Here is a 12743-nt window from a genome sequence, read left to right on the forward strand (position 1 = left end):
ATATAAGAAATTAAAATGCTCTCTAATTCTGAAACCTTTTTTGTAATGCTGTATTTTTAAAACAATGACTGTCTTTACAATTAATGCATTAGGAGTATGAACCTTTTTTTTTTTGGCCTTTCTAGGTTAAAAAATTATTAATTTGGCATCAGTACAAAAGTGGAACTGATGCATACTAGAAATGTCAAGAGTCTAGGCCTTTTCCAGTGTAAATTAGTAAATCAAATTAATAACTGGTTTATATGGGTTATCTTTGGTGCAAATGGTAGACGGTTAATGGTTCGTACATGAAGTGATACACTAAAAGCTTAAAATCAATACATTTAGAGCAGAGCTCATAGTTAACTCTTTATCCTTAGTGGTTCATAACTCCATACATCTTGCCCTATTTGATGCCAGAGTAGGTATCTGGTTTCCTCTTTTAAAAATCAAAGACATTATCATTACCATCTCCTGTCAGGTTTTTATAACATATGCATTAAAATGCAAAGTTGAGTTAGATAACATTTTAATTCATTACAATGTTTAAACAGTATCAGCAAATTAACTTTCAGTAACGTTCATTTAGTACCTCAATTACTTTTGAAAACAATGGTTTCTGCCTCTTTTACTGTAACCTAAGTGTAATTCAGTGCTAGTCTGTGGACACCAGTAACTCAGCAGTAATAATTTACCATATAAAGCCAAATCTTCTAGTGTTTTTTTTTCATGGCATGAGTTACAAGTCAAATTGGTAAGAATAAAACATAATTCTTAAAAATAATATGTACCCGGATGAAACTCACTGATAAAATATAAAGACTAAATGTAAGTACAGAAAATTACCATATAGTAACAGCAGACACAAAAATTGTTAACAGTAAAAAAGTATGAACATAAAATCAGTTAAAATTGTTTTTAAGCTTTGTGGCAACAGTTTTGGACCCTAAATAAGGTCCATGAAGATATGCCTTGAGAAGTTTGGTGTGGAAAACCTCCACTGGCCTGCACAGTGTCCTGATATCAACCCCTCTAAACACTTTAGGGAAGTACTGCTTCACTGATAACGAGCTAGGCCATTTTGTCATCAGTGTCTAAACACACTAAGTCTGTTTTGACAGAACAGAACCAATTCCAATAGACACAGTCCAAAAAAGAAGTACCCACAGTAGCTAGATAAGTAAAATATCCCAGCCTACTGGGTCCCCACCCAAACTCATTGGTGCTTGAGTGAAACACTGGTTTAGTTCATACTGAACCCAGGGCAGTATTACAAAATGTATGCAAATTGGATTATTGTGTTTGGACTATTGTGTTTTGGACTAAATTGGACTAAGTGTTTAAATGACGAGTGACTTTATACGGTGGTTGGTGGGTGTATTTTGCCTTTAAAGCCCTGAGACATACCTGTTGTGTGACTGAAACACACAACCACTTACCCAAGCCCAACAAAACTAATTTCTAATGCATAGCATGTATGTTGACGTAATCTGTAATCACAAACAGAACCCGACCTCAACCCATCATTCCATTAAACAGTCGCCTCGTTTGAGAAAGATGCTGAATCAGACCAAACGCGTTATGTTTTATAACAGAGAATTCGGTCACATGCCAGTGATGATATGAAGCAGTAGGTTCAGAACATACAGAACAGGTTCAGGTTCAGGTTCAGAACTCTACAGAACATACCTCAGCATTGCATGGTAAAAAAAAGAGTTGTTGAAACGTTTGCATGCTGCCCTGAGAACAGGAACAGTAGAGTTTGCGCAAACTCGGATTGCACACTGAAGCATAAAGGCTGAAGCAGCAGCATCAGCACCATCACCATCAATATCAGTAGGTGTTATTGCGTGATGCTCGGTGCGTGGCGTGTGCGTGGCGTCGCGTAGCCCAGCATAGACTGTGTGCACAGGATCCGAATAAACCGCATTCACACAGCGCATTCACACATCTCACTGAGAAAGGTTCACTTAAAGAAGCCGGATCTGAGGAATCTGGGTGCGCAGTCACGCACAGCGTCGAGGCTCGATCCCGGCCGTTCTGTTGAGCAACACCAACTCACTCCTGTTAAGCTATATCCATATTTACTGGAAGGTAAGATGCTGTAGTGTGTATAAAGTGGGATGGAAATCTGATTGCTGCTCGTTTGTGTGGGATGTGTGGTTTTATTGTTTTGGTGATCGTTTAGGTTTGGGCTGCATCCCGTCTTTGCGAGCGCAGAAAATAAATCGGTGAATAAATGAATTGGTTAGTGAATAAACAAGGGAGTGTAAATTATTTTTAAAAATGAATTAGACTAAAGTATTCATACATTTTAACTATGGATTGGAGATGTCGCTGGGTACAGCTGATAAACACAGACATGGTGCAGGGTTTCACTGGCATCACACAGGGTACAAATAGCCTCAGGTAGAACTGGTTGCAGTAGTGTTTATGTCTTGTAAACAGCCTTGTTTAAGCTTTTTATTCATTTTTAATTAAACGCTAGTGGTATGGGGGTCTTGAACGAGGATTTTTCATGATGCTGCATCCAGAGAACCGTCATACATGGGCAACCGCCACTGCGTCTTTTCCTTTCGCATGATGTGTTACAAAGCTCCTAAATCAAACATGTTAAAAAGGAATCACAAATATAATTACAGATAGTGTGTCAGTTTGCATATACTAAATTCTGGCGTTAAATAGGCTAAATGACATCATGAAAACCGAATTTGGATATTATATGTGAATTCGAGTATTTTAAAGCATCATCACACCACATTTTCATTCCTTAGGTTAATTAGCCAAATCTGTACGTATATTTGTGTTTGCTGTGTGATTGAATGCAGCACTGTTCTACTGCTAGATCTCTTAATGGTTTCCCTTCTCAAGGTCATTCAGTGAGCGACTGGAGCTTGAAGGAGCTCTCAGCTCTCTTACATAACGATCTGGAGCTTTAGTTAAGGGCACAGCCTAATTAATCTACCATTTTCTGCACATTTATAATTAGTCATCTTTTTATTATTAAAGATTTTCTGTTTATTCCAGTGCGTGCACAAGGCTACAGCTCCACTTGTTACATAATGTTGCGTGTAGGCTCTCCTACAACAGAACAGCACTAAAAAGTACTAACAGAAAAATATGAGGCCCATTTTACAGCTTAGGTGCATATGTGTATAGGACGTAAAGTATTATATCTTACGAAAAATGCAATGCAGAGTGTAAAATAACAAAGATTCATTGTAATGCAAAAAAAGGCCAACAATTTGTCATGCAAGTATGTTGAACACTGGGCTATTACAACAAAAAGCAAAAAATACTACTACCATCACTGCTACTGCTACTACTGTTTGGGTTAGTGCAACACAGAAACATGGATCCTTAATTGGGATCTGAGTTAGATTCTCACCATTCTTCCCTAGAGTTTGGCATTTTCTTTATGGCTCTCAATCCTAATTGTCTCGATGTGTGAGTAATTGAACTGTGTTAATGTAATGCACTGTGATGGACTGGTGTGTTTAGGAGTGGCATCAAGTCACACCACAACCTAGACCATAATGGTTTGTAAAAGTGAATAAATAAATAACAATAAGAAATACAATAAAATTGGAATAATCATGATCATTTAAAGGACAACATAATAATTTAGTATCTCGATAAAGGTGGGTCCGGACTTTAACTGGAAACACTGCACAGGACAGGAATACACACTGAACAGGGCATCAATCTACATTAATGCACCACATAATGTAGTGACAATTTAGAGTAATAAATCCACTTACTGGCACAGTTATAAAAGGAAGAAGACCACTGGAGTTTTATTAAATAAAAACTAGAAGGACCTGAGGAGAACAGACATCATTAATCCTGATTACTGTGGGATCTGAAACATAGTAGTTCCCCACTCCAGTGTGGCTTTGGAAGCATGTCATTGTCTTGTTGATAAACATTTTTCCATTTTAAGGTTTTTGTTCAAGGGGAGCAAGTTTTTATCCAGAACTGCTACGTACTATGAACAATTAATTTTTCAATCAGTCCAAACCAGACTTGTCAGTCCCTGCAAGTTCAAACACATCTCTATAGAACAGCATTACCACCACCGTGTTTTTTTAAAAAACTAATAGGGTTGGTGCAGTAGCAACATGCATTTTGAGGACCTGAGATTTGATCTGGTCATTTGTCACTGTTTGTGAGCAATTTGGCATGTTCTTTTCATGTCTTTGTGAGTGTTCTGTGGGTACTCTAATTTCCTCCTTCAAATGTCATTTTGCAAATTCTTTTAGTAAATACTTTTTTATGTAAATACCCTTTTGGTGTGACACCATGGATATTAATGGTTTATGAAAATAGCTTTAATTGCTGTCTGAGATCAATTTTTTCTTAAGTTTATTAACTAAGTTTAGAGATATGGCCTGATCTAGCAATGTGGCATCATATTTTCCACTTCTTTATTATGACTGATCTGAAGTCACTGAAATTGTCCTTTGGTGTGTCTGGGTGATTGGGCAAGTGTGTAGTGGCCTCTGATGGATTGGAGCCCTGTGCCAGGTGTTTTTATTGTGGCATTGAACCCACTGTAACTTTTACCAGGAAAAAGCATTCAGTGAAAAATAATGTCATGTGTGAACAATAACAATCTTAATATTTTGTTTTTTATTTTAGGTAAAGGTCTAAATTCATGTACCATTATAAAAATACACTTTTTTAAAAAGAACACTCAGTAAGTTGGTCCCTGAGGCAGATGGGCTACTACGGCTAAAGACCAAATCCAGTTCAGCTCTCTGTAGCCAAAAACAGGATTCTGATGCTAGAGTGGACACGGGCTCACAGAAACAATGGCTGGTCTGCTGAATCTTGATTTCTGCCATGATTATGGGAATGGTCATGAATCCGAGGACCCAACCTGCTTTGTGTTCCTAGAGACACCACTGGGAATGGGTTTTGGAAATCCCAAATATTTTGGCCATGGGAGAAAGCCCAACATTCCAGAGGCCTTGGCAATCATATTGGGACAACAAAGAAAAATCCCCATGTTACTGCAAAAGACTTACAGGATGACCTAATGAGGGCTGGGACTTCTTTACTTCTCGACACATGCCAGTCTTTACCAAGAAGCACAGTAGGGTCAACTGAAATATGACAGGAGGAATTCGGATAAGCCTGCAGCTCTGTTTGGCCATATGGATTAGCGGTTGGTTGCAAGAAGGACATAGCTTATGACCAGACGAATACTATCCCATCGTAGAAATATCAAGGCATTACGAGTAAGAATGTTTTGCAGTCTGTGGTAAAATTAATGCTTGGTGATAATTGGACTTTCCAGTAAGACAAACAATTCTAAGTCAACCAAAAGAAATCAGCCCTGCAATATTCTGGAGTGGCTTTTTCAGTCTTCAGATTTAAATTCCACAGAAATTCTTTGGTGCGATATAAAGAAAGCAGTTGCAGCTCAAAAGTCATCAAACCTCACTGAGCTGAAAGCTTTTGCACGAGAAGAATGGATGAAGATTCCACAAGAGAGGTGTCAGAAGCTTTAAGGCAGAAGAATGTTCCACCAAGTACTGAAGCTGAGAGTTTAATAATAGTGCACATAGACATTTGTCAAGACAACAAGATGGTTTTTATTTAAACTCAATGTGTTAACTTTTGGTATTCGAATTGCTTGTATCAGTACATTTTAAATATAACCATTTTCACTAAATTTTATTAATCTATTAAGGCGAGGGGTTGAATATTTTATGTATGAAAGAGAAATGGCCTGTCAGTTCCTGACCACTGCCCTGACCAGTGCAAAGACATAAGCTTGGAGCTTCATGGTTGTGGGTTGGCACATTACACTACTGCACCTCCCAAGCGCCAATACACAACCACAAGGCATAATATGAATTTAGGCAAGAACTTAGCTATTTTTTTCTGACAATGAAAGTGTTAAAACACTAAAAAACTAAGAAAAACATTTTCTCTTAAAGTTGTATCCTGAACATGGTCAAGTGGGTCTGGCACCACCTGGGCATCATATAGAAATATACCCTTCATAAGGACATAGTCAGTGGAGGGCAAGCCCACCACACATGTTCACTCACCTGGGACATAAATTAAATATTAGCTAATGTTTTATTAATTGTGCAGTAAGCAATTGGTCAGTAGGCCCATGCAACCATATTATAACACAACAGGAGGCTAATTGTTTTGTGGTAGACCAAACTGAAAGACGTAATTCCTTTGTGTTCCATCAATATGTTGGTGCCAATAATATGTTTAATAATTAATTTAATTTGAACAAAATATGTTATTTGTTCCATTTATAGCAGGTTTCCAGACACCAGCCAAAAACAAACCTAAATAATTTTGGGTAGTGTTTAAAAAGGCCAATTTTTGTTGTTTGGTCATCCAAAATCTATAAACAGCTAGTACTCACGTAAGTAAATGTATTTCTGTTTTGTGTTCAGATCATGGGGAAACAGAACAGCAAGCTGACCCCTGAGGTAATGGAGGACTTGGTGAAAAACACAGAGTTCAATGAACATGAGCTCAAGCAATGGTATAAGGGTTTTCTTAAAGATTGTCCCAGTGGCAAACTAAATCTGGATGAGTTTCAGCAACTGTATGTCAAGGTGAGTGGGTTTGATGTTACAGTGTTTTAGTAAGTATTTTTAATGCCTTATGACCAGCAGCTAGTCTATACTATAGTTAAACAAAAATGTTAATGTAACAGTCTTTACGTCAATTTCAATTACCCCCAAGATAAAAGGCTAAACCACTTGGCCAAAAATAATTATATGTTACCCTAACCAGTGTTGAAATACAACATGAGACTCAGTACAACGCTAAATAAATGTATGTAATTTTCCAAAAGAGGAATCACTTTCTTACTAGAACAAGCCTAGTTTATTCAGGAATGCACTTTGTCTACACACTGTTCTCACTTGCCTCAATGCAGCATATTTGCAGTAAATCCTTATTATCCTTGGCCAGTCGTGCATTCAATTCAATGTTGGTATACATTTTGATTAAAATGCAGTAACTAAGAAATAAACAGAGGTTAAAGGAGGAAGAAATAACAGCTCTCCCACTAAACAACATGCTTCAGGGCCTTAATTATTGTGTATCATCATCAGTTCATGTCACACAATTTACCCCCACTCTTCTATAGAATTAAGTAACAGAGCTTTTCATGAACATCAGTCACAACATTATTGTGGCTTTTAAATAAGTGTTTTGCACTTCACTTACCAAATGGCTGGGTACATGTTGCTGCTTCATGCCTGTGCAAAGTATTATGTATGTGAAAAAGTATGTATTTGTTACAAACAAGTAGGCTCTTTAAATTGATTATTGTATATGAACATATGGGGTCATGATTTACATTTACATTTTCAGCACTTAGTAGACGCTCTTATCCAGAGCGACTTACAGAAGTGCTTCCAAAGTTAACATTTAATTTCTCAAGTTTAGGTAAACAACAGTTGAAGAACACAAATCTGCTAAAACCTGTTAGAACCAAAGTTTTTTTTTTTTTGGAAATGGAAAAGGATGGAACAAGATGTTAGTAAATAAGTACAAGTCAGCTTAAGTGCTTCATAAAAAGGTGGGTTTTTAATCATTTTTTAAAGACAGCAAGAGACTCAGATGTTCGGACAGACAGAGGAAGTTCATTCCACCGCTAGAACAGAGAAGAGCCTTGATGCTTGTCTTCCTTTAGTCCTGGATGGAGGCTCAAGTCGAGCGAGACTGGTGGCTCGGAGGTTGCGTGGTACAGAGCAGGGTTTGATTAGGCCACGAAGGTAGCTTGGGGCTGGTCCATTTTTGGCTTTGTAGGCGAGCGTCAGTGTTTTAAACTGAATGCGTGCAGCTACAGGAAGCCAGTGAAGAGAACGCAGCAGTGAGGTGATGTGGCAGTGTTTGGGCTGGTTAAAAACCAGACGGGCAGCTGCATTTTGAATGAGCTGCAAGGGTTTAATAGTGGACATGGGCCATGATAAAAACAAAAAGTTATATGCTGAGGCTTTTGCATAAAAAATTGAATATAGATTGCAGTTTTTGTCTTAAAAGGATTACTAAAAATAGGTCAGTCATTAAGGAGATTAGTCCACATTTAAATTGCAAATTAATGCATAATGTTACATATTGTGTACAGAGTTTGGGTTGTGGGTACACACAAACAAACAATTCTGCTGCATTTGTTTAATTCTTAGCATGTCCACGGCATTACACTCTATTTATCAATACTATAATTTGATAATGTAGCAATCAATATCCAACAATAATAAGCTTGTTGATCTGAAACTTTGTAATGTGCTTTTTATCTTGGTACATTATGAGCTTGTCAGTTATCTGGTATCATTCAGTTATTGGTTAAAAAAATTGCATCCCTAGTCTGGACCCAATATATATATAAGACAGAGGCAACAGTGACAACAAAAACAGGCTCAGAAAGAAAATCTGGCCTGCTCTAGAGTCTACACAGTGCCAGAAAGTAAGAATAAATTCTTGAAAAGCCTTCGAATACAAGTCTTGAGAAGACCTTAAAACAACAGTTAATTGCAACAGTTGTAGCAGTTTTTGGGAAATGGCTCAGGTCAAGTCAGTTACATAGATAATAAACATGACTTTATGGGACCTTTCCTGTATGATTTTTAGTAGTTAGTCTCATTAAATTTAGGTGGTGGCAGGTCCAGTTTTATAGCAAAATGCTGGGCACCTGGCAGGAATACCCTGGATAATGCATTAGTTCATCGCAGCGCTTTGGTCAAACACATAGCCAATTATGTCTGTATAGATGTATAGAGCTTCAAACTTAGATCTCAGTGGTGGTGAGCTAGCGTAATAAGCCACTGTGCCACAAATAACATACCCACTTAGTTAGCTACAGTGCTCATGAAAAGTATTACAATTATTGCTTTTGTATATTTAGAACTGTGCAGCCTTTTTTTTGCCAACATAAATGAGTCTTCTTATATAATGTATGATGATTCTTGGATATAAACAGTTGATATAAACCTTTCAGTCATATAGCTATTTTAATAATCATTGCCTCATTTTTTTATTCTTAATATTTGGTCAGTGTTGTCACCTTATATTTATAATGTAAATTTATTAAGTGAGCTTTAAAGTACAATATAAATGGGAACATGCTTTGTTTACATTTTGTTCATAAATATTTCTATACACGCCAAACATTTGTGCTTTAAACATATTACAATCATTTTTCTACTATACTTTTACTTTATTTAAAAATGATCACTTTACTGACTCGAAATAAATGTAACTTGACAGGTTTAAATTTGTCTTAACTGTTTTTTTGCAGTTCTTTCCGTATGGTGATGCATCCAAGTTTGCCCAGCATGCCTTCAGAACCTTTGATAAAAACGGAGATGGCACTATTGACTTCAGAGAGTTTATTTGTGCCCTGTCCATTACATCACGAGGAAGTTTTGAACAGAAGCTAAACTGGGCATTTAACATGTATGACCTAGATGGAGATGGCAAAATCACACGAGTGGAAATGCTGGAAATTATAGAGGTATGTGGTTTTACTACACTTGGTAAACCCTAGTTTTAACTGGCATACTACATGATGTCTCTGTAGAGTTTCTATAGGTATTCTCAAGTTAAATGTAATAACACAGTTCCTGTCTTCACAGCAAGACAAAATGCATTCTGTTTACATTATATCATATAATGGTGTTTATTAAAAAAACAAAATCCCATTAGAAATAAATAAATATCAAATAAAGCCTGCAGTAAATTGTTAATAAAATAATGTACAATAAAGTTAATTTAGAATTTCCCTGAATTGGCAAAGTATCTTTGAAAAAAAAAGTTTTTATTGAATCTTACAAAATGACCCAACTTTTCTGGAAATGGGGTTTGTTCATACAAACTATATTTGATATGTGCTATTACTGACAAAATATTCAGCAGTGTAAGGGGCTAACATCACACAGGCATTATTAATAACAATCATTATGTATTAATATTTGTGTGTAATAGTTATGATTATTTTTATCTCCATGGCTGATTATAGCGAGATTCAGTGTAATTTAAACATCCTTAATGCATTTTCATGTCCATACTTGAAGCCAGACAGTATTTATGAATATTGTAGAAGCTAGTTTGTTACACACCCATATTTTTGCATTTAGCACACCCAACTTCTGTCACCAACACAAATTATGAAAAAAATAAACTGAATTTTAAGCCACTCTTCTGTTATTCTGTACTAGATATACATGCATTTTTTAAACTACAAACTATAAATAAAAGTTATATACCGGGTGTGCTGAGTAAAATAAAACATACAAAAAGATAAAATAATCCAACGTGTGTTTCTCTGCTTTAAAAGGCTATTTACAAAATGGTTGGCACTGTGATCATGATGAAGATGAACGAGGATGGGCTGACACCAGAGCAGAGGGTGGATCGAATCTTTAGCAAGATGGATAAGAACAACGACGACCAAATCAGCCTAGATGAGTTTAAAGAAGCAGCAAAGAGCGACCCGTCTATTGTACTGCTTTTGCAGTGCGACATGCAGAAGTAAGGGTATGCATGCCAGCATGCTCCAGACTGAATATGTTGTAACATTTGATTCATGTTCAGCCATTTCCACAAGATTATAAAACAATTATATATTTGGACTTTTCAGATGAACTTGCTTCTTGCTGTCGAAAAAACTAGTATGCATGAGAATGTCAAATGCTAAAAGTTAATATACATTTAATTTTGAAACTGCAACAATGTAAGGTGTGCAAAATATACGAGTCACATTATTTTCACTCTCACATTCATTGTTAGTCAGTGAAGTGATCCACAGTAGGCATCTCATGTCTAGCTATACTGCTTACAAACCATATTTACCACAATAGCTGCTGTATGTCCTCTATGTTGGTTTGGGTATTACAAACAAAATATCACACTAAATGTATCAAGTTCTATTAAAACAGTATGTTCAGCTTTAATCCTAAAAGCAAGGAGGGGACAGGGGTTAAATTAGCCTCCCAAATGTGCTTGTACTTGATTATAAACGTAAGTTATTTGCATGCATGTATTATGTGTAAAGTCTAATCTCTATCTTTTTGGCAACCTTGAGAAATAATATAAGGAGGCCTTATAAACGAGCAGTAATGATATTAATGAAAAGTGAGTTTTACATGCGTGATTCATCAGCCCATTAAAAATACTTCTTTGGATGCATGTGTTTCCCAAAAACCAACTGTGTATTTGTATAAGCTATCTGTAAGGGCAATGATATGCGTTGCATCTTGTCTTGGACCAGTTTAGCTTTTATTTACCTTTAGCAGTTCTAAGTTTTGTACTTAAACATAAACAGACAACTCCGTATATATTTTAATACATATATACAATGAGTTGCTAGTAAATATGGTACTAACTGGCCATACCAAATAATTTATATTTTAGTGTATTACTCTTGTTACATAAATGACAAAACTGCCTTTTCAAGTTACCTTACATTTCCTTTTATTTATTTATACATCAGTTTGCATGCACGAATGCTTGTAGATCTGGGTGAAATTTTTGGGTTGATCACATGTCTGTTCTTCTTCATGAGAGATTTTCTACTGCCCCTCCATCCTGTGAGCTAGATGCAATCCACTACAAATAGGTTTAGCATAAGAAATTAGACTAAATGTGGTAAGTTTCTATTGAACTGTTTTTAAAATCTTTCTACGTATGACATTTAAATAACCATTTTATATAGTAATTTAATGCATATTTTAAATAGAAATTAAAAGATATTTGTGCCACAATTTTGTTTAGCCACTTAAAACATTGTTACTCATACCTTACTTTTAGAAGAAGGTTCTATAAGGCAGTAATTCCTAATTCAGCAGCATCCTGAATTTTAGTGATGTCCAATCATTAGTACCACAAACTTTCCATCAGTTATTTTCATATAAAATACAGTTTACAGTACAGTTTTACAGTTATTATGTGTGTTTTTTTATTATTATTATTATTATTATACATTGTTGTTGGTAAAATATATATATATTCCTAATGGTCATTCACAGAATACTAATTGAATGGTTCACTCTATATTAAGCAAAAGGGTTTCCATGTCTAGTTTAAAAATCCCTGAAGCTTTCTTCTTTTTAAAAGTTACATTTCTCACCAATATTGTATAATTTATCTTGTTTTTGCTTTGCTTTCAACAAAATTGGAAGCATTAAGCCAGTGCATGCGCTATAAGGCTTAGAATGCTGCACAGTTTTGTCCCTAAGCCCTCCTTATAGAAAAGAAGGGCTATATATTAGTGTTTGTAAGAATCTAAAGTTAAAGCTGTATATCTCTGCCATGTAAATATTTGTATCTAACATAGAATGAAATACCAAATTTAAAAATGATTTAATTGTGTAATACGTTGTTTGTGTTTTATTTGTGGCATGTCTTCAATTCACTTATGTAATGGTTGCGCTGCCAACATTGTGATTCCAATCAATAAACTGTCTATGGGCTGTTTTCAGAACATACAAAGTGTACTTGATTTCGTATAAAAATATATGACTGCAAAATGAAATCTGCTTTTAACAAAAGCACACTGATGTTTCTTTTTCATTAAACATTATTTTACTTATTTTGCAAACAAGTAGGGATTAACCCATACAATGGTCTTTAAGAACAAGCCATAAAAACAGACACACATTATGAATAAATAATTTACATATTACTGTACTTTTTGTATCTTTTTATATTTACAGTCCATGTCATGAAAATGTGAACAGTTAAGCTCCCAGGCTCAGTTTTTTTAAAAACATATAAGA

The 12743-nt window shown here is 35.7% G+C and overlaps 1 protein-coding gene across 1 annotated transcript; it reads left to right on the top strand.

The window, feature by feature from the left end:
• Positions 1 to 1830: 1830 nt before the first annotated feature.
• vsnl1b (visinin-like 1b) lies at positions 1831 to 10630 on the top strand. Its single transcript, XM_063008078.1, has 4 exons — positions 1831 to 2073; positions 6408 to 6572; positions 9266 to 9481; positions 10304 to 10630. The coding sequence occupies exons 2-4, from the start codon at positions 6411 to 6413 to the stop codon at positions 10499 to 10501; spliced, it is 576 nt and encodes a 191-aa protein (XP_062864148.1). The 5' UTR covers positions 1831 to 2073; positions 6408 to 6410; the 3' UTR covers positions 10502 to 10630.
• Positions 10631 to 12743: the final 2113 nt, after the last annotated feature.

The sequence above is a fragment of the Trichomycterus rosablanca genome, chromosome 13, assembly GCF_030014385.1.
Source record: "Trichomycterus rosablanca isolate fTriRos1 chromosome 13, fTriRos1.hap1, whole genome shotgun sequence".
Lineage (NCBI taxonomy): Eukaryota > Metazoa > Chordata > Actinopteri > Siluriformes > Trichomycteridae > Trichomycterus > Trichomycterus rosablanca.